This window comes from Argopecten irradians, chromosome 11 (assembly GCF_041381155.1).
Source record: "Argopecten irradians isolate NY chromosome 11, Ai_NY, whole genome shotgun sequence".
Taxonomy (NCBI): domain Eukaryota; kingdom Metazoa; phylum Mollusca; class Bivalvia; order Pectinida; family Pectinidae; genus Argopecten; species Argopecten irradians.
The window spans coordinates 7601855-7625125 of NC_091144.1; the positions used below are offsets into that span (position 1 = coordinate 7601855).

Genomic DNA, 23271 nt, shown 5'->3' on the forward strand with positions numbered 1-23271 from the left:
AACGATACTACCATTGCATTATGAGTGCTATCTCTTGCTTAGTTTCAGAGAAGAAGTCGTTTTAAGGAAATAGCCAAATTGAACCCATTTGACCCCGCCCCTTAGGCCCCTGGGGGGTCAGCCCCATCATTTGTACAATTTTGAATCCCCACCCTATAAGGATGCTACCATTGCATTATGGGTGCTATCCCATGCTTGGTTTCAGAGAAGAAGTCGTTTATATGGAAATAGCCAAATTGACCCCTTTTGGCCCCGCCCCTCAGGCCCCCGGGGGATCAGCCCCATCATTTGTACAATTTTCAGTTAGTAGCCCATAAGGATGCTACCAGTCAAATTTTGTTGAAATCCGACCAGCGGTTATGGAGAAGAAGTCGATTGTTGACGGACGCCGGACGATGGACGCCGGACGCCGGACGCCATACGCTGCGGTATCCCATAAGCTCACCTCGGTCATTCGGACCGGGTGAGCTAATAATCATTATATCTGTGTAAAAAGGAGGTTAAAATGAAAATAAAAATATCTGTGACAAATTCCTGATATTTCTAAGCAACACTAACTTCCTTCTACAGCCATCATAGCTTTCTACATGTTTTAACAGATAAAATAGTTAACACTGCTTAATCTCCCGAGCGCATGTATACAAACAATATCTTTACTGAAACATGCACTGTCCACACAGCTTATCATCATCTACACAGTCCTTTCTGTCATGACATCTCTCTCCACAATGTCCACATTTTACCTGTGTATCTCGTTTTAAAAGTGCTTGTCTACAGCTTACACAGAGATATATATGGAAAACTTTCTGTTCCAGAAAATTCTCATCTGGAATGGCATCTTTGTTGTCCCTAGAGACAGGAAATTCTGTAAACTTGTCCAGTGATATACATTCAACAAGATGGCCCCTCATTTTGGAGCAATTCCACACTATGTCTGATGGATCATTGCCATTGGCCAGACTAACCATAGCAGCTATAGCAAAGAGTCCACAGTCGCCCTTGAAATTCTGTTTCTGATACATTGGTAGCTCTAGTGTGAAGGACAGTGGCTTAGGCTTAATCAGTGATGTCAGATCTAGTATCAGGCGGGAAGTCGGATTCCTGTAGAAACTGTCATAAACCTTAACATGACCTTTTGACCTTTGACATTGAAGGTTAGTTATGGTTACCCAGTGGTTGTGTCCCGTATGACATATCTGAATGAAATCTCCCTGAAATTTGTCACTTATATTCTGCACGGACGCCAGTGCTACAACAGAGGCATCCTGCAGACCTCCTATATAAGGACACTGCTTTTTAATAATGCGCATCGCTTTGTCTATCTCGGTATCCTCGAGCCGATATCTTGGACTCAGAATGTTATTGGCCATCTTGTGCTCCAGTATTTCTGGGTAGGATTTGGAATGGTGGTACGCCACTGTCGGTGCACCTTTGTCTAGGTTTCTGGGTAATATTTCAGACTGTGTGTGATGTAGAGGCCTCATAATCATTTCATCATCTTCACTACTAGCATCGGCATCAACATAGAAGGAAGGTCCGTGTGGATAAATTTGGGGTGCTGTTGGAAGGTTGTGTAATTGTGAAGGTGGTTTGATCATGGCAGTATCGTCCAGTTCCTCAGCGGAGGCGGAATGTCTGGAGAGAAATCTGCCCATGGCCAAATTACCTATCAATTACACAAACAAACACTGGCTTCAGTTATCAGGAACAGTTATTTCTGCTTTCAGTTCAATAAATATGGTCTATTTACTATGTGTACGGTATTACCTATAACTGTTTACATTTATAGGTAGCAATGTGCATTCAAGAGGATTAATCAAATGATATTGCACTCTCAAATAAAACCCCAGTAGACTGAAGTGCAGTATTTATTTTTCTTTGTTTTCTAATGTTTGTGATAAATATTATCTGCCCTGTGTAGAGCAGACTCGAGAATACCATATATAGATTTGTTGATGAAAAATAGACAACCACAGACACCTCTTACAAAGTTATGAGATTAAAGGATTTGTGCTGCCAAAATTTTTTTTTTTTATAATACGTCAGGATGTTGCTTTGGATAAATGAAAAATCAAGTCCCATCCAACGATTTGCCTAGCTTTTAGCGCTATCGGTTGGTTTTGGTCGTGATTTAGGGGTAGTGTCGACTCCGGTTCAGAGATAATGAGCTAGGCGGTCACGTGGTCTTGTGATTTCAGAGTAGTCCGCAGCTACACAGGGTAAACCTAGTACTATACATCTATACAGCACATATACATATATGTTAGATCTACAATTTGAGTTTTTCGAGTAAATGGTTATTCTAGCTTTATGATGTACATATTTTCAGTTCCAAAACATTCCATTTACACCATTTCAAACATTCAAACAAGTATATATATCTAACTTTAGATTAGATAATCAGTTCAATTTGATAGCGATATCAAAATGATGTTCGGATCAGTCTGGACTGAGATTTAGATAGAATATTATGTAAATTTCTGTGTAGTGAAAAACAGTATAAGGTAAACACTATCTTTTTACGAGTAAAATCACAAAAATAAGCATGAATATATCTATAATGCGTGTTTTTATTTCAAACTTCTGCCATAACGATGGAAAAACGGCACAGTTTTTGAGTAAAAATAAAACGTGGACAGTTGTCAGTTATGTGAAATTTGAGTAACAGTACCGATTTTATACCAAAAATAATATGTATATCTATATTGTTGCCTTTAAAACTTTATCCATAACGTTTACTGGAAAGCAGAAATACATCAATGATATTTCTGATATAGGTTTTATAATTACAGTATAAGTGAAGATTTTAAAAAAAACCAAGAGGCCCATGGGACTTAAGGTAGGTCCATACTTTTGAAAATCGCGCCAATTCATATGACGCTATACCGGAAGTTGCGGAGGTTGTTTTGAATTCCAAAATGGTTTCAGATACGCCACGACATCACACTTGGATATTTTTTCAATAGGTGAAAATTGTCTACATATAATATTGAATGTTTAAAATCATTAAATAAATCAAATAAAAGCAGTGAAGTGAAAATTATATGCTATCTCTGAGGTTTTTGCGGTCCCTGTCGTAAATGGAAATGGATTTTTAAACACCGGAAGTGCCATTCGTCGCTATAAAATCATAAGACGGGACCCGGCCGGACCGAAATTCCGGAATTCTAAAAAAATCGCATACGGATTTCCTTTAAAAACACAATTTGGAGGAAAATCATAAAAACAAACAGACATAAACCAGATATAATATCACAAAAAATATGAACTGATGTGGAATGTTTTTTTTTGGAGTCATGATATTCAAAAACTAGTCAAATATAACCCATCTTAGCACTGGATGAATTTGGGCTAGGGTTGTGAGTTACAACTTCAAGCTTACAAAATTGTGAAATTTTGATCGAGGACCCCGTGTTTTTATATGATATTTGAAAAACATATTACCTTGGGCATATCATATACAAATATTGTGAAATTGACATGGGATTTCATTTCCTTTTTGGCCTATTCATTGATTTTTTACGGGCGAAAATATGGCAAAACATAATAATTACGTATAGAAACGGTCCTGGGAAATAACAAAAATTAGTTAGCATTTGTAAAAATACAATAGTTTTGTATATTGTTCTATCGTAAGAAATTTAGGACAAAAAATCAACAGGATCGAGACTACATTCACCCTAATATTACAGAAAACATAATTTTATGAATTTTTCTATTTTCGGTCAGCAAATTTGCATGGATGGTATATTTCAAGCTCAAATATCTCAAAAAGTAGTTCGAGAACACCCATTTATCTTTACAGATTTGAAATCTACATGAAAAATGCAAGAAAATAAGACCTGTTAGAAAAAAATGACATGGATTTTTCCAAAAGTATGGAGCTACCTTAACGGTCATCTGACTATTAGTACAAAACAACATAGTTGTTTAAAGATTTTAGCCTATTTGACCCCTGTGACCTTGACTGAATGTCAAGATAATTGATTTGAACAAACTTGGTAGCCCTTCATCAGAGCATGCCACAGGCCTAATATCAGGTCTCTAAACCTCTTCATTATTCACAAGATGTTGTTTAAAGTATTTTAGCCTATTTGACCCGTGACCTTGAATGAAGGTCAAGGTCATTTTTTTCAACAAACTTGATAGCCACTCATCCCAGCATGCCACAGGCTCAATATCAATACCCTGGGCCTCCTGGTTCTTGAGAAGAAGTCGTTTAAACATTTTAGCCTATTTGACCCCTGTGACCTTGATTGAAGGTCAAGGTCATTTATTTGAACAAATTTGGTAGCCATTCATCCCAGCATCCTACGGGCCCAATATCAGTACCCTGGGCCTTCTGGTTCTTGAGAAGAAGTCGTTTAAAGATTTTAGCCTTTTTGACCCCTGTGACCTTGAATGAAGGTCAAGGTCATTCATTTGAACAAACTTGGTAGCCCTTCATCCCAGCATGTCACAGGCCTAATATCAATACCCTGGGCCTTCTGGTTCTTGAGAAGAAGTCATTTAAAGATTTTAGCCTATTTGACCCCCGTGACCTTGAATGAAGGTCAAGGTCATTCATTTGAACAAACTTGGTAGCCCTTCATCCCAGCATGCCACAGGCCTAATATCAGGTCTCTAGGCCTCTTAGTTATTCACAAGAAGTTGTTTAAAGTATTTTAGGCCTATTTGACCCGTGACCTTGAATGAAGGTCAAGGTCATTTTTTTCAACAAACTTGATAGCCACTCATCCCAGCATGTCACAGGCTCAATATCAATACCCTGGGCCTCCTGGTTCTTGAGAAGAAGTCATTTAAAGATTTTAGCCTATTTGCCCCCCGTGACCTTGAATGTATGTCAAGGTCATTTATTTGAACAAACTTGGTAGCCCTCCATCCCAGCAACCTACAGGCCAAATATCAGTACCCTGGGCCTTCCGGTTATTGAGAAGAAGTCGTTTGAATAAAAAGTTTACGGATGGCGGACGGCGCATGGTCAAATGACCTAATAATTATAAATTATACTAAATCCTTAAAACAGCCTATTCATTGTCGATCCTTTTGTATATCATACCATGATTTAAAAAGTGTGATATATGAACATACTTAGTGATATTCAAATAAGTATATTTAGTGTGGTAATGCTGTAACCCTTTTTGTATGACTATACATGTAGATTCGAAACGGTGAAAATACATGCTTAGAATTCTTACTTATACCTTAGAAATTAAGGAAGATTGCTATATATGCCATGAGTTTGTTATTACAGTACTTCACTGGAATAATTTTTAAGGTTAAACCTTTCGTTGAAATAGTTCTTAGAACCATTTTTTGTTTCTGAATAAGTCAACTTCCATTATTATTTTATCTGTGTACGACATATATTTGTATATATATATATATGTGTGTGTGTAATATATATTCCTAGGTATGATCAGGGATATTTTATTTCCATTTGCTTTTAATTTACATCTTCATTTTAAAAATGGAGGTGACAATAAAATACCTAGAGCATAGATGTACGGGGTTTCCATAATTCAAATCACAATCCAATTAACGGATGTCCTAACCTGATTTACAGTAAGACAATACCAAATACCCGATATAGTCCACCGAATAGCAAATTGCCCGCGGCCAGGTAATTACAGATGAGTTCGATGAATGGCGTTGTGTACAGGTAAACAACATCCTGGTCCTGGTATTACATAACCATCAAACCAAAGACATGGCTAATTATATATCTATATCGGTGTATCTATTCGTATATCGATTAAAAATTGAACGCGACCGCACTGTCTTAAAAAACAGTTTATTTTACTTAATATTTCAATATTTTGATCTTTTATAATATCAAAAATAAATTCTTTCTACCACATGTTGAAACATATTACGGTATTGTAATAAACGTATCTCATTTTATTCGGTTAGAAACACACAACACAATGTTTGTAATGATCAATCATCGGTGTGTATGTCAAGCATCATATCCTCGATGCTTTAATCAAGGATTTCTTTACTTGTCACAAACTTTGCAATACACAATGTATCAAAGAAACAGACTACAGGAAAATATTATCTAATTAAAGCTTATTCGTTACTGAACTCTTCGACAAAGAAAATCCATAACTTTTATTTCTGTACGGATTTTCTTTCACAATTACATGAAGATACCTGCTATTAGAGCATAAATTAGAGTATTTGAAACATCGAATTTCACTCTTTTAATTATTTACATTCGAGCCAAAGATATTGTACGATTAACTTCACTAAAAAGTAATCATAAAAAATTGTTGATTGGCTTTTCCTGTGACCGTCGATATTAGTGATAGCACATCAGTTATAGTACAGCTATAAACCATGGACTATTATGATGTCACACCCTTTAGAGCTAGAAAATATGCATAATCGGGTGGTGAGAAAATTTGACCTCGATATTGACGGCTTACGGGTTATTCCGGTCGCGCGCGGTACAGAGAGGTTTCTACACGTGCTAATAAAGCCATTTCCAACATTAACTGAAATTTTCATTTTTGACTGCACAAATTCTTTAACAGTTGACCCTAATGATTTAATTCTGTCAATTTTATTTTAAACTGACTTTTTTATATTATGTGAGAATTACACGTCATCCTACATGGTTAAATCAATTGGTGTACTTATGTATTAGTAAATGGTTCCGTTTCAGACAAAAGACAAAATCAGCAAAGATGATGTTCTATTTCTGACCAATTTGATACTAAACTGAAATACATACCTTGATGATAGCTGTGACCTTTGTCTTCCTGACTTTTGTTGCCAAACTTGCGTGTGTGTCGGTTTCTAACTTGACCATGTAGGTTATGTGCCTTTCCCTGTGATTTCTCTGCATCTTCAAACGCCTGTAAAAACAATGAAAATTCCATAATGAACTAGCAAAAAAATATTAAGAAGGGCAAGCTAAATGTATGACCCACCAGGATATCAGATTTAACTCCAAACAAAATCCCATCACTCTACAAAATCAAATATTTTAAATCACCTGTTCAATTCCTAGCAACAGTTTAGAAATAAAGGGGAAATGTTCATTAATTAACAGATGGCAAATTTTAGCATTTTAAAAATAGAAAAAGATTAAAATTTGTTTTCAAAATAACGACTTAAGTATCCATCTTGAATTTTGGAAAGACAGTGCATTGTTGTGTTACAATAACAATAATAGATAATTTAATTATCAACGGTTGAACATTAATGTCACTTTTCAATTGAACTTATTTTATTTCATTCTGGAAACATTCAAACTCGAAATTGCTTCTGACAAATACTTAGTAATACATTAAAGTGGCAACACTTGAATGGAAGTTCTCGCCAAGTTTGAATTGAGAACCAGCATCTCATGTAATCTCTTACATTGATGAATCTGTAATTACTTTGATCAGAACAGTATGAATGTATTATTACTAAGATTAATAATATCCCTGTTCTGACTTTGATGAACACATCATTTCTGTTTTTACTTTGAGAAATATCATTCCAGAAATATCATTCTTAGTTTATCTTTTGAAGAATATCACCCATGCACCTCAATGTGATAATATTTTCCACGTATTTAATAATTTGTTTACCTTCTGTAGTGAAGATCATCCCCATACATACTTTGATGAATACCATCCCCATACATACTTTGATGAATACCATCCCCATACTTACTTTGATGAATACCATCCCCATACATACTTTGATGAATACCATCCCCATACTTACTTTGATGAATACCATCCCCATACATACTTTGATGAATACCATCCCCATACTTACTTTGATGAATACCATCCCCATACATACTTTGATGAATACCATCCCCATACATACTTTGATGAATACCATCCCCATACATACTTTGATGAATACCATCCCCATACATACTTTGATGAATACCATCCCCATACTTACTTTGATGAATACCATCCCCATACATACTTTGATGAATACCATCCCCATACATACTTTGATGAATACCATCCCCATACTTACTTTGATGAATACCATCCCCATACATACTTTGATGAATACCATCCCCATACTTACTTTGATGAATACCATCCCCATACATACTTTGATGAATACCATCCCCATACTTACTTTGATGAATACCATCCCCATACATACTTTGATGAATACCATCCCCATACATACTTTGATGAATACCATCCCCATACATACTTTGATGAATACCATCCCCATACATACTTTGATGAATACCATCCCCATACATACTTTGATGAATACCATCCCCATACTTACTTTGATAAATACCATCCCCATACTTACTTTGACTGTGGGCAAGTCCTTGTCATAGATCACAAACATGACATTCCTCACAGGACTGGTTGGATTTTGTGTGGAATATTTGGACACAATCTTGTACATTTCCCTGGCTACAGTATCACGTGGGTAACTGAGGTTACCTGTGCCCATGGCGGGGAATGCCACAGATTCATAGCCCTGCTGTGTAGCCTCGCGGAGACACGCCAACATAAACTTCTGTAGGACCTGTATAGGTAAGATTTATTAGGGTTTTTTCTAAATCACACAACAGCAGTTACAAGATCATATTTCCTTAGTCAATCAGATATCATTTTAATGGATCCTTATAATTGTGGATGGTGTAAAACTAATTATGTCCTGACTATAACACCCAATAACAACAAGAGACCCATGGGCCTTAACAGTCATCTGACTATTGGCACAATACAACATAGTCATTTAAAGATTTTAGCCATTTTGACCCCTGTGATCTTGAATGAAGATCAAGGTCATTTTTTTAAAAACAAATATGGTAGCCCTTCATCTCAGCATGTCACAGGCCCAATATCAGGTCTCTAGGCCTCTTAGTTATTCACAAAAAGTTATTTCAAGATTTTAGCCTATTTGACCCCTGTGACCTTGGATGAAGGTCAAGGTTATTCATTTGAACAGACTTGGTAGCCCTTCATCCCAGCATGTCACAGGCCCAATATAAGTACCCTGGGCCTTTTGGTTCTTCAGAAGAAGTCGTTTAAAGATTTAAGCTTTTTTGACCCCTGTGACATTGAATGAAGGTCAAGGTCATTAATTTGAACAAAGTTCATAGCCCTTCATCCAAGCATGTCACGGGCCAATATCAGGTCTCTAGGCCTCTTAGTTATTTACAAGAAGTTGTTTAAAGGATTTTAGCCTATTTGACCCCTGTGACCTTGAATGAAGGTCAAGGTCATTCATTTGAACAAACTTGGTAGCCCTTCATCCCAGCATGCTACAGGCCCAATATCAGTACCCTGGGCCTTCTGGTTCTTGAGAAGAAGTTGTTTAAAGATTTTAGCCTATTTGACCCCTGTGACCCTGAATGCAAGTCAAGGTCATTCATTTGAACAAACTTGGTAGCCCTTCATCCAAGCATATTGCAGGCCCAATATGAGAGCCCTGAGCCTTCTGGTTCTTGAGAAGAAGTTGTTTGAAGATTTTAGCCTTCTTGACCCCTGTGACCTTGAATGAAGGTCAAGGTCATTCATTTTAACAAACTTGGTAGCCCTTCATATCAGCATGCTACAGGCCCAATATCAGTACCATGGATCTTCTGGTTCTTGAGAAGAAGTCGTTTGAAGATTTTAGCCTTCTTGACCCCTGTGACCTTGAATGAAGGTCAAGGTCATTTATTTGAACAAACTTAGTAGCCTTTCATCCCAGCATGCTACAGGCTCTATATGAGTATCCCGGGCCTTCTGGTTCTTGAGAAGAAGTCGTTTGAAGATTTTAGCCTTTTTGACCCCTGTGACCTTGAATGAAGTCCAATGTCATTCATTTGAACAACCTTCATAGCCCTTCATCCAAACATCTCAGGGGCCTATTATCAGGTCTCTAGGCCTCTTAGTTATTCACAAGAAGTTGTTTAAATGATTTTAGCCTATTTGACCCCTGTGACCCTGAATGCAAGTCAAGGTCATTCATTTGAACAAACTTGGTAGCCCTTCATCCAAGCATATTGCAGGCCCAATATGAGAGCCCTGAGCCTTTTCGTTCTTGAAAAGAAGTCGTTTTAAAGATTTAAGCCTATTTGACCCCTGTGACATTCCATGAAGTTCAAGGTCATTTATTTGAACAAACTTAGTAGCCATTCATCCCAGCATGCTGCAGGCCCAATAGGAGTATCCTGGGCCTTTTGGTTCTTAAGAAGAAGTCGTTTGAAGATTTTAGCCTTTTTGACCCCTGTGACCTTGAATGAAGGTCAATGTCATTCATTTGAACAAACTTCATAGCCTTTCATCCCAACATCTCAGGGGCCTATTATCAGGTCTCTAGGCCTCTTAGTTATTCACAAGAAGTTGTTTAAATGATTTTAGCCTATTTGACCCCTGTGACCTTGAATGAAGGTCAAGGTCATTCATTTTAACAAACTTGGTAGCCCTTCATCCCAATATGCTACATGCCTATTATCAGTACCCTTGGCCTTCTGGTTCTTGAGAAGAAGTCGTTGAAAGATTTTAGCCTATTTGACCACTGTGACCTTGAATGAAGGTCAAGGTCATTTATTTAAACGAACTTGGTAGCCCTTCATTTCAGCATGCTGCAGGCCAATATGAGTATCCTTGGCCTTTTGGTTCTTGAGAAGAAGTCTTTTAAAGAATTAAGCCTATTTGACCCCTGTGACCTTAAATGAAGATCATGGTCATTCATTTGAACAAACTTGGTAGCCTTTCATCCCAGCATGCTACAGGCCCCATATCAGTACCCTGGGCCTTCTGGTTCTTGAGAAGAAGTCGTTTAAACATGTTAGCCTTCTTGACCCCTGTGACCTTGAATGAAGGTCAAGGTCATTCATTTTAACAAACTTGGTAGCCCTTCATATCAGCATGCTACAGACCAAATATCAGTACCCTGGACCTTCTGGTTCTTGAGAAGAAGTTGTTTGAAGATTTTAGCCTTCTTGACCCCTGTGACCTTGAATGAAGGTCAAGGTCATTCATTTGAACAAACTTGGTAGCCCTTCATCCCAGCATGCTACAGGCCCAATATCAGTACCCTGGGCCTTCTGGTTCTTGAGAAGAAGTCGTTTAAAGATTTTAGCCTATTTGACCCCTGTGACCTTGAATGAAGGTCAAGGTCATTCATTTGAACAAACTTGGTAGCCCTTCATATCAGCATGCTACAGGCCAAATATCAGTACCATGGGCCTTTCGGTTATTGAGAAGAAGTCTTTTGAATGAAAAGATTACACACGGCGCACGGTGGACGGCGCACGGCGCACGGCGCACGACGACGGATGGTGCATGATGACAATAGGTCATCCTGACCCTTCGGTTCAGATGACCAATTAATAATCAGCTGAAACTTATATCTGATATCAATATTCTTTTAAGTTTCATAACAATTTTATTCAAGCACGACTTTAGAAAATACCCTCGCGAGCCATGCTTAGATCCATGACTTACCACCAGGGCACTAGCTCCTCCGTCCCAGCCAGGCAGAGAACCATGACAGACACAGTGACACTGCAGGTTGTATCCTTGAGTCACAGCAATCTCACCAAATTGAATTCCCTGGTAGTTCTGATCACATTCCGCCTGCATCTGAGGTCCAGCTGCTGCCAGAAGGGATGAAGACACTGCCCCGTTACTCAACTTCAGGTCCTTGGAGCAGGTGTTCACAATCATATCCACCTGGTAATGGAATTTACAGTTAATCATTAAAGCAATATATCTTTCAGGGAAAATCAGATTCAAAACCTGTTACAGTGTTCATTTTAGACCACGCCATTATGCCATAGATGCTATTTTTTATAACAGGGGGCATGAAATTATGTGTTACAAGGTCCTTTGGTGCAAGAAAAATAAACCTTTCGAGATTGTCCATTACAATATTTTGCTACTTTCTTCGTTTTCCTGCCGAACGTGCCTCGATTGATACAATGATGCTATTTGATTGGTTAATTGTCCTCGGAAAAATGCAAAACCGCATTTGAAGCTCCTGAAAAGTCTAAAACGAGAATGGTATTACACTCACTATTTTTTCAAAGCATCAACATGCAAAAATGATGAAGAAACGATTGACGATTCCGCTAATATATGCGAATGCTATTTGACAGTTTAAAATACGAAGGAAGCTGATGTCAAAATGACCGACCTTACACCTGCCGAGGATCAAACAGAATCTTTGGGTAGCTAGAGTGTTTCAAAACAAAAGGCTTTCGCTGTTCTCTTGGGTGACTTTTATGAAGAAACAAGAGGCCCAGAAGGCCTGTGTTTACAACATTGGAAAATAAATGCTCTGACAGAAAGCATGCTGATGATGGAAAGGATCACAAGGTGGCGGTTTTGGCTGAAACACGAGATCTGTTTTTGTAGAGGTAATTAAAAACCTCTCAAACTGAAAATATTACTGAAACTGAATTCAGCCCATTTTGATTAATATTACATTGGCACTGGCTTTTTCCCCAATGACTCCACATTTTACAAATCTAAAATGAACACTGCTGTTATAAATAACTGTCCTTAAATCTTTATTGTACATGGATAATGAATATGCAGTTAAGATACACAAAACTTTCTTCAGCGTTTCCCCTTCTTTAATCTATCAAATCTTTTTCCTCTGCGGAGGCTAAACACACACCAATATAAGATATGTAATGCTGATCACCTAGTGAGTAATATTTTAAACAAAACTAACTTTTTAAATTATCTTTTTGAATTTTTTATTTTGATTAAAGACATAGTATCTGTTATCAAATGATTGCTTTGGTACATACCAGTATCACTATAATGCAACCATCAGGATGGTTATTACAATCCCTTTATAACCTCCAGACATACCTTCTGATTGGCTATCTGTCCCTTAACCAATGTTATTGTGATGTTTATCTCAACTGGAGCTTCAGGATAAGAAGGTGGCATATCTACAATGTAAATATTATGTTATAATTAGAGTCAACCAAATGTTTTAGTTTACAAAAAGAGGCCCCTCAGTATATTGTCATTATATCATTTAGGTGGCGCATTTACTAGGCTGGGATTAAGTAAATGGTGGATTCAATTTTAGCTGGACCATTACATGACATCTGCTAATGTAACACCAATGTAACACTGTATCAAATGAAGTTATACAAGTCTAAGTTATAAAATGTTTCATCAGATGTTTGTGTTTATAGTGCCTACCTGGCTCAGGTGTCACATTTTTCCAGCCTTTTCGTGGCTTGGCCTTTTGTGCAGACCACTTATCTCGTGCCCCTCCAGTAGCATCAGCAATAATGACTGACATTTGTCCATAGACCTTCTGTAGGGCCTTCACAAATAGGTCCACATTGTTCTGACTTACATCACACAGGTAAATATTCTGGATAGTGTTTCTCGGGTTGTCTTTGAAAAATTCATCTATAGCATCCACAATGGTTTGGGTTGATTTGGCAGCAGGGTATCCAAAAACACCTGTAAAGCAGGGTAATATATATCTCCTTTGTTATACATGCATAAACTCATTTCTTACAACAAAATTCAGTAACACTTCTCCATATAAACCAAATGGTTAGCTAGTCTATAACACTGAATCAGAAATTATCAGGATTTCACAGTGGAGACATAAAAGAACTACCTCTATTTCCCTCAGAGAACCCTAATTCTTTGAAACTTTTGGGTCAGATTCAGCATTTTTTCTCTTTTCCTCAAGAATATTTCTGATCAATTTCTCAAATACACCCAGCCTCCATCCCTATTTGTGTGAGATCCAAATGCAAGAAGAGGCTCGATGGGCCGAACAGGTGTCTGACTATATATATATACAAACAAGATTTGGTAGAAATGACGTAAGCACTAAGTCATTAAAGATTGTAGACTATTTGATCAAAGTGACATTCAAGGTCATTCATATGAACAAACATGTTATTTCTTCATCGCAACATGCAACAGCCCCTAAATCATGTTTCTAGGCTTTTACTTATTAACAAGAAGACATTTGTAAGATTTTAGCCTGTTTGACCCCTGTGCTCTTTAGTGATGACCAAGGTTGTTCATTTGAACAAATTTCGTAGCACATCATCCCAGCATGCTACATGCCCAATATCAGGTCTCTAGAGCTCTTAGTTATTGAGAAAAAATGTTTGAAGATTTTACCCTATTCAATCCTTGTGACCTTCAATGATGGTCAAGGACATTCATTTGAATAAAGTAGGAAGCACATCATATCAGCATTCTACATGCTCAACATTGAGAAGATGTTGTTTGAATGAAAAGTTTAACGATAATGAATGACGGCTAAAATTAGGATGTCTTAGATGTTACGTAGTATGTTTTTGACCAAATATGAAGTTATATAGTATAAATACATTTAGTTCTTTGGTAATTATATAACCTTTTGGCCAGATAAATTAAAATACAGATGATCTTCATATTAATTCATAACATTGATATAGTCTTAGGAGAGAATATTTTATATTATATATAGATACGAGAGATGTTGCAAAGCAGAATATTAGTGATGTCTTTAAAGAGTGATGTCCCTATATTTTTAAAGAGTGATGTCCCTTTATTTTTAAAGAGTGATGTCCCTTTATTTCGAAAGAGTGATGTCCCTTTATTTTTAAAGAGTGATGACCCTTTATTGTAGAAAGATATATCTTTATTGTTGAGTGATGTCCCTTTATTTTTAAAGAGTAATGTCCCTTTATTTTTAAAGAGTGATGTCCCTTTATTGTAGAAAGATATATCTTTATTGTTGAGTGATGTCCCTTTATTTTTAAAGAGTGATGTCCCTTTATTTTTAAAGAGTGATGTCCCTTTATTTTTAAAGAGTGATGTCCCTTTATTTTTAAAGAGTGATGTCCCTTTATTTTCAAGAGTGATGTCCCTTTATTTTTAAAGAGTGATGACCCTTTATTGTAGAAAGATATATCTTTATTGTTGAGTGATGTCCCTTTATTATTTAAAGAGTAATGTCCCTTTATTTTTAAAGAGTGATGTCCCTTTATTGTAGAAAGATATATCTTTATTGTTGAGTGATGTCCCTTTATTTTTAAAGAGTAATGTCTCTTTATTTTTAAAGAGTGCTGTCCCTTTATTTTCAAGAGTGATGTCCCTTTCTTTCTAAATAGTAAAGTCCCTTTATTGTAGAGTGGTGTCACGTTATTGTAAAGTGGTGTCCCTCTATTGTAAAGTGGTGTTCCTTTATTGTAGAGTGGTGTCCCTTTATTGTAAAGTGGTGTCCCTTTATTGTAAAGTGGTGTCCCTTTATTGTAAAGTGGTGTCCCTTTATTGTAAAGTGGTGTCCCTTTATTGTAGAGTGGTGTCCCTTTATTGTAAAGTGGTGTCACTTTATTGTCGAGTGGTGTCCCTTTATTGTAGAGTGATGTCCCTTTATTGTAGAATGATGTCCCTTTGTAAGATACCTGCACCAAGAGCTGGTAGTGCGATGGACGTCTGTTGATAGATGTTTGTCTCCTCTAAACACTTCAGCACAGCTTCTGTCAGAAGTTCTTTCTCTCTCTGTCTCCCTCCTTGCCACTTCGGCCCCACAGCATGAGCAATGTAGTTACACTGGAGACTTCCAGCTTTCCCCATATACACATCGCCCTCCATCAGGGCTCTGTGTTGTCTGATGTATCTATTACAATCATCCTGTATAGCGTTTCCTCCTATATATACAAATATATGAAAACCGAACAAATATGAATGAAAGAATTCCTGATTTACAATTTAACTTAAAATAAAACACAAATTATGATTAAGACGAAGTTAGTCAGACTACAAAATCTTGAAAAATAAATTATCAGCGACTGTACAAATATATACACATTAAATTATAGACATACAATGTACTCCGATTTTCCACTGTTTTCTTTGGCTAATATATGGTCATGTGAAGTTCGATATAAAGCATATCAACTTGGTGTTTCCATTTTAAGAAACACAGTGTCAATATTCTATTGTGAACTTCATTATGCAAACGTCAAGTTCTTCAGGGTGGCATTCTATGGCCAAAGCTTTTCTTTTGATTACCATAAACATTAAAGAATGTTTTTGACAATTGCCAAAGAAAGTACATACATGTATCTAATATACAATGTAACAAGAGATTCCAAAGACAGAATGATCTAATGTTTGACAATTGTCAGATGGATCTTTTCTCTACTTTTCATTTAACATTCAAACAAATTTTGATCTTTTAGATGCTTGTTAAATACCAGTACATGTATTCATTGTTCATGAAAAAAATCAAATTATATATTCAAGTAGAGTGGTCAACACTCACCAATACTGCCTATGTTTTATCTACCTTTGCAAACAGACAATAATATAAGCCTTGTCAATGACCATGACATATTCAGTACTCAAATAAAACACAAATCGTCAGGCAATGATATCTAAGAATTATGCCTACATAACATAGAATTGTAACAATATTCCTTACAATCCCATTATGCAAAAGTACTAGTGGTTTATAATGTATCACACTTCAACATCTGAAAGTATTTGAAACTTAAAGCTATGGAAATTCTTAAATGAAAATTGTTTTAAAAAAACTTCTTATACAACATTTTTACCTTTTTGAACTATTGCCTTGGCCAGGCCCCCATTGTGCTGAAGTTCACGGTTGGCTGCATTAACGAGGACATCGACTTTGAGGTTGGTAATATCTCCCATCACAACCATTAGTTCGTATCCGGGCTGGGAACACCTTGCCATTTCCTGTGTATGATCTGGTCTCAGTGGCATTGGACCGGCTCCAGTTACATCATCATCACTCTCATCACTCGGCACGATCACGACGCGGTGGATTTTCTCCACTTGACTTACTTTTGGTTTACTGTCTTCTGATGTCATCAATTTAGTGATGCCCGGCTTTCTCAAGACATGTTCCTTTCTGGCTACTTGACTTATAACCGCATTTACATCCTGTTTGGCCTTTGACAGTCCCACTTCTGTACCCTTGATTTCTAGGCCCAAGTTGTTGATATTAATGGTCACTTGGTCCAGCTTGTGACGTTGTTCGATGTCCTGAATCTCCCTGACACAATGGGACTGAAGAAACCGTATGATCCCTGTACCAAGTGGAAGCTTGGTGTCATAAATAGTGTTATTTATTAGGAAATCAGAAACCCGTTCTCTCACCATTTCAGCGTCCACATCGGTGGCATATATAAGGATACAGGGTTTGTCTCTAAGTACCGAGATGTACACTAAAACGGTGCATGCGCCTTTGATATTCTGCTCTTCATCTGACCACTTTTCTGTGGCTAAGAGAGGAAGGGACTCTTTCTTCACATCAACACTTGTTTCCAAAATAGAATCTTTAAGAATATGAGCAGCGTTAACTGCCCCTTCATCCGACATAGCAAATACCAGAAATTTGCTGTTTTGCATTTCCCAAACTGCTGTTATGTTTTTATCTTTCATTTTCCCAGCCACATATTGTTTTCACAGCTTTCTCTTGCAGGTACTTATACTTCCCCTTGCTGAAATCATTTACTTCGCTGGACACTAATGCAGAAATCGTTTCAAACAAATTTGCTTTTGCTTCATTGACCTCTCCGTAGAGTCCTTCATACGTTACTGTTCTACCCTTAAAGTCTAGTATAACTTTCATACCACGATATTTCTTCTCTACTGTTTCCTTGTAGTTTGTTTTACTAAGCATCATTACCTGGTAATGTTTCAATGCTCGAGTAGTTTCACTTATCTGCTTTTTTTTTTCTCTCTAACTCATCAACGATTACCTTAATGATTTTTTCCACACTTTGGGAAACTTCGGCAGCAAATTTCTTGTGTCCCATTACAAATATTTCATAGCTGACTTTCTCCACAGCCACTGAAACTCCATCAGGATGTGAAATGTTCATGTTCTGAAGTTCGCCGATAACACTACCCCATGCCTCCTGAAGGATATCATGTTTAAAGACACTGAGAACATCCAGGAACCTGTCCAGAGCTAACCGTGCTGTGTCCTTCCAAGCTTTGGCTAAAGTCCGGCAATCTTTGATTTCCTTGGTAAGGAGACATTCCAACTTAACTGGATCACCGAGGTTTTCAGGCCAAATTATTTGTGTATGCTGTGAGGATAATTGTTTCTCTAAACCATCTTTGTTTGGTTTGGAATTCTGTAGGAACTGCACCTTTCTAGGATCTATGTCAGAGATAACTAGAGTATCTGGGACTTTAAACTTTGGTCCATCGTCTCCGGACTCCCCTAACAACTCATGGAACAGCTTCACATCTAGAGTAGTGTTATCTACGGTATGTGATCGCTCCAGCACTCTGTCAACCACTGAAACATAAAACATAGATGTTACTACAAAATACAACTATTCAAAATTATAAAAACCATAACTTTTCTCCCTTTAATTATCAAACTTCAGATATATGTATTATATTTATGATAAGTGATGGACAGTCTTTGTAATACAACATCATTGAGATTATCCTTTTTGGAAGGATTAGACAGGTTGTCAAAAAGTCAAATGAAAGTGTACGAGACATTACATGTAAATCTAATTCATACATTGTGGTCACTAAAGCCATACCACGATGATCTCATCCTTACCTGTGTAAACTAATTCATACCTATTTTTAACTAGAACACTGACACGTCAGAAAGGGCCCCGCTATGTGTCTGACGTGCTTAAGTGGAAAAGTAGTATTTTGACAACGAATTCTTCCGTGTTAGCTATATGTTGCTAATAAATAATTAATGTCAACATTAATTGGGAAACCGATGATGGTACATTATTATAATTCTTTGGAAAAAGTCTTCCAAGTATTTAACTTGAATCCTGATTCCAAGCTAACATTACATTAAGAGCATACAATTAACTCAAATACCCCTTTTAAACAAGGTAAACCTCATAGTTTGCTGAAGAAACACATAACAAATGTGAAAGGAAGGGAATAAAGGTCTTGCTCAAATATTTTAATCATGTAAAAGTGCATTAAGCAGTCAAAACTTTAGTGAGTTGACTTCTTGTTTAATTCTGAACAACTCTGCTTCATTATAAATGTTGTAGCAAAATGTTCATCAAGCTCATGTGATTTCAAATAAAATAGTATTATTAAGTTAAGATACCAAATACCAAATTTCCACTCACTTTAACCTGTGACTATGGCTATGTACCTGTAGGTCATGACTATATACATACACGTAATGCTGTTTTTAATTGTTGCGGTATTAATGATTGAAATTACGAAAGTTTTTGAATGTGTAACAGCTATAACAGGTAAACTCCGCCCTGAGTTAGATTATCGCTGTTACTAAACTCCGCCCACAGTTTGACTGACGCTATTCCCGAGCCGATAAACGCGCGTAAGACTGGTTGAAACTATTCACGTGATTTGTGGTTTGAACGATCCGAAAGGCAATTCCGGACGCTTGAACGCATTTCACTGTACTGAAGCCAGGCGAAAGGGTTGTCGGGCTGTCACACCGGCTTCTGTTTACAGGTAAAAATGTTCATGTTGACAAAAGGTGTTTTGTATTTATTATTTAAAACTCTGGTATCAGATCAGATTCTTTATTTGCTTACGTTTTGCAACTTATCAATATAACAAGCGATATGCCACAATATTTACATTGATAACCACATCGAGGCACATAGGCCTGTCATATACACATCACTTAATCTCTTATGATCCAATTAAGATCAAACGCAATTACTAATTGATGATACGAACACTAACGTTTGATTTTCGCTTAATTTCATACTAACACATACATGCTTATTATATATCAGGAGAGAGAGAGAGAGAGAGAGAGAGAGAGAGAGTATATGATAAATATGCAGTCTTAAACCAACAATGCATTTTTTCTTTTTGATGCTCAACCAATATATTTACCAAGGCTAGATAATTATTTAACACTGTGAGTATTTAGCAGTTTTTCTTACATAATATTGTATTACATATTTGTCCCTTAAATTGTTATAAACAATTAATAAAGGAATGAATATTTCATTAAAAAATGAAATTCGTCCTCGACTCGATATCATTTTCATTACAATGCTCATTTTCTCTGATTTCTTGGTAAATTTCTGTATCTTCCCCTCTCGATATGTAGGTCATGAGCAGATAATCGTATCTTTCATATGTTTCTCTGGCATCTATTGTCTAATGGCTTATTCAAATATGGCTGACAAAATGGAGAAGTGATAAGATAGTTTTATAAATTGGATGTTATTCACCTTAATCAAACATTCCGACGAAAACTATCATTTAACATTAAGTTGAATACTTGTAATTATAGATCAATCTCATGAACTGTTCCCAAATTATAGACATAACCACTTCCACAATCATTTAGTACTTGGTTTAAATTTACAACCCTACGTTATCATTATTGTCTTCCATCTCCATGAAATATTCCTTTAAGACACAATTACTGTATTAGTATTTTTGAGCTTCATACAATAGCTAAATATTCTAAATTTCCTAAAACCTGATGAAGACACTCATGCGACTTTAAGGTAAACCATTCAGCATTTATTGCGGTTTCCCCCACACCTAGTAAACGCTTCTTTAAATTAAATGTTTTTTTCCAACATCCAACACTTATATACGTCCTATACTGTAATGCTAATTAGGAGACATAATCAAGAAATGACTTACCGTTCTTTCCACAGTAACTGCGGTTAAAACCATGTAAGTTGATACTGTTCACAGTATCCGCAGCGGTTCCATGCCACAACATTTTCTCGTTTTGCTGCGTTGCGGTGTTTTGATTGTCAACAGACGTTTTCTTGGCCATATATTGCTGATAAAGTGGCCTGTTCTGTATTCTTTCAATCTGTGTATTCGTAGTTTTCACTAATCCGTGACATCCGGGTACCGCGACGAAGCGCCGCCATTTTGTAGGTCAAGCGGAAACACAGTGGGCGTCGCTTAGTATGCAAATAGCTAGGACCTCTATTTTGTTTGTAAACATCGATAGCCATGACAGACACAAAACCGAAGAAGGCGAGAGTTCGGGAGCATTATATAGACACTTTAGATGTGATAACCAAAGCCAGGTATGTGGAAAAGATCAGTAAAATAGATGGCCATGATCCATATGAGCTCCCGAAGTCGGCATGGAGCAGAAATGTTGAAGACTTACCAAATATCACTTACCCACACATCTACAACTATTTGGTCAACAAATTGAACGCCTACACTTTGGAAGACATGTGTTCGTACAAGTCCTTGGACTCGTATACTTATTTTGTAAGTGGATGGGTCAAAGATGTGGTTGTGTTTAAAGTGAACAACGCTACCGCGCGTGATGTTTGCCTTGTTTCTGCCCGCGTTAGACATTCCCAGCGAATGAATGAGACTCCACTACACCCATGGCTAATAGCGGAAAAAAACGGCAATGTTGTTAGTGCACACTGCAATTGTATGGCCGGACTAAGTGAGTCGTGCAGTCATGTTGGCGCAATGATGTTTGCAGTAGATGCTACAGTTAAACTGAGAGACTCCCAAACTGTTACACAACAAAAAGCATACTGGCTTCTCCCTTCAACTGTGACTAAAGTGACTGGTAAGCCTGTGAAAGAGATCGATTTCACGTCAGCAAAGACCAAGAAGCGGAAGCTGGACAAACACATTGACCAAACTATTAACTCTGCAGATACACCCAAACCCCCCAAAAAAAATGTTCAGGACATCCCTGGGCCTACAGCTGAAGAACTTCAAAAATTTTACCGAACCATTTATTCAGATGAATGTAAGCCAGCCCTATTGTCACTTGTTCCAGAATATAGCCAACACTATATTCCAAAGGTGCTGAGCAAGAAATATCCCATGGTGTTATCAGAATTAAGAGATGAACAATTTCTGCAAGTTGAAAGAGATCAATTGATCAAGCACTGTGAGAAGGTAATGCAAGAGATGAAAATAACAACTGAAGAAGTGCGAAATGTGGAAGAACTGACAAGGGAACAAGCAAAGAGTCGCGAGTGGTTTAGATTTCGTACTGGTCGAGTAACTGCATCAAAAATGAGAAATGTGTGCAGAGCGTCTTTGGAAAATCCTTCGCAAAGTTTGGTGAAATCCATATGTTACCCAGATGTCTACAGATTTACATCACAGGCAACAAAATGGGGATGCAAACATGAAAAGGATGCACTTGAGGCCTACATCCAGCAGATGAAGGATGAACATGAAAATTTCAGTGTAAGAGAGAGTGGGTTTGTGATTAGTGAGAAATACCCATTCATCGGAGCTTCCCCAGATGGAATTGCTTCATGTGATTGCTGTGGTGAAGTTTGTGTAGAAATAAAGTGCCCATATTGCAAGAGAGATGCATCCATCAAAGACTCCCTGGATAGTAACTTCTGTCTGAGAAAATGTGACGATGATCAAATAAGACTGAAAAGGAATCATCCGTATTACTATCAAATCCAATGCCAACTCATGGTTTGTGAGATGGAGTTCTCAGATTTCATTGTATGGACAAATGTTGACTACCACGCAGAGAGAATATGTCTTGATGCAGAAATATGCAGTGAAATGGTGAAGAAGTCTTCCAAATTCTTCACTCATTCAATCTTACCCGAGTTGATAGGAAAACTCTACTCGCGCCCATCTTCAGCATAATCAAGAAACTTGAACTTTTCAAACAAATCAAAAAAACATCTGTAATAATGATGTGGTGCACATACAGACATTAAATTTATTTTTATCATTAAGATTATTGACATTGTTGTGGGATATTGGTCATTGAAGCATAAGCATAGCAGCTAGAACAAGGTACATATTATATATGTAAGAAATTAATTAATGCTATTAATGCTATTGATTTGCCAGCTTATTGTATAATTCACCATATATAATGTCATTAAAACTGAACAGATGAAATATGTTAGAATTGACATTTATGGAAAACTTATGATAATTGTGTGACAGTTCATAGAGATTTTTTTTGTATTTATCATAAAGCTCTAGAAATTCCTTTGTTTAGATAATATCTATGCAAACCTAATATTGAATAAATAAGTTATTATTATTGAAAATCAAGATGGTTTATGGTTTTTATTCAACTTCACAAACATTCTTAATTTACATAATGTGTCTTTCCATTGAAATGTCTTACTAGTTACAAATTCGAAATAATATCAAATATTATAATTTATAATTAAAATTTCCATTATATATATTTTTGTAATACAAATATACATTTTTGTAGAATGACGACCTGTATGAAGTTTACGTTTCAATGGAAAGACCTAGTTTGTATTAAGAATTTCAGCTTTAACATGTTTCTTGTTCTATTTGGCTTCAAATCTAAATTTAATTTTGAAGTTTTAATTACCAATAAATAATT

The 23271-nt window shown here is 36.8% G+C and overlaps 2 protein-coding genes across 2 annotated transcripts in view; one reads left to right on the forward strand and one right to left on the reverse strand.

Moving 5' to 3' along the window:
* The window catches only part of LOC138335703 (protein mono-ADP-ribosyltransferase PARP14-like), a 56468-nt gene extending 35753 nt beyond the window's left edge, over window positions 1–20715 (reverse strand). The window contains 11 exon segments of the mRNA XM_069284865.1: window positions 658–1666; window positions 6740–6863; window positions 8293–8514; window positions 11430–11657; window positions 12807–12889; window positions 13149–13418; window positions 15371–15616; window positions 16526–17393; window positions 17395–17673; window positions 17675–18246; window positions 20577–20715. Coding sequence (XP_069140966.1) covers window positions 658–1666; window positions 6740–6863; window positions 8293–8514; window positions 11430–11657; window positions 12807–12889; window positions 13149–13418; window positions 15371–15616; window positions 16526–17393; window positions 17395–17673; window positions 17675–18246; window positions 20577–20715 — 4040 coding nt within the window.
* Window positions 20716–20757: 42 nt separating this feature from the next.
* On the forward strand, window positions 20758–22897 carry LOC138334668 (uncharacterized). The gene has a single exon (XM_069283330.1). It carries the CDS (start codon window positions 20901–20903, stop codon window positions 22542–22544), a length of 1644 nt encoding a protein of 547 aa, XP_069139431.1. The 5' UTR covers window positions 20758–20900; the 3' UTR covers window positions 22545–22897.
* The last annotated feature ends 374 nt before the right edge of the window (window positions 22898–23271 follow it).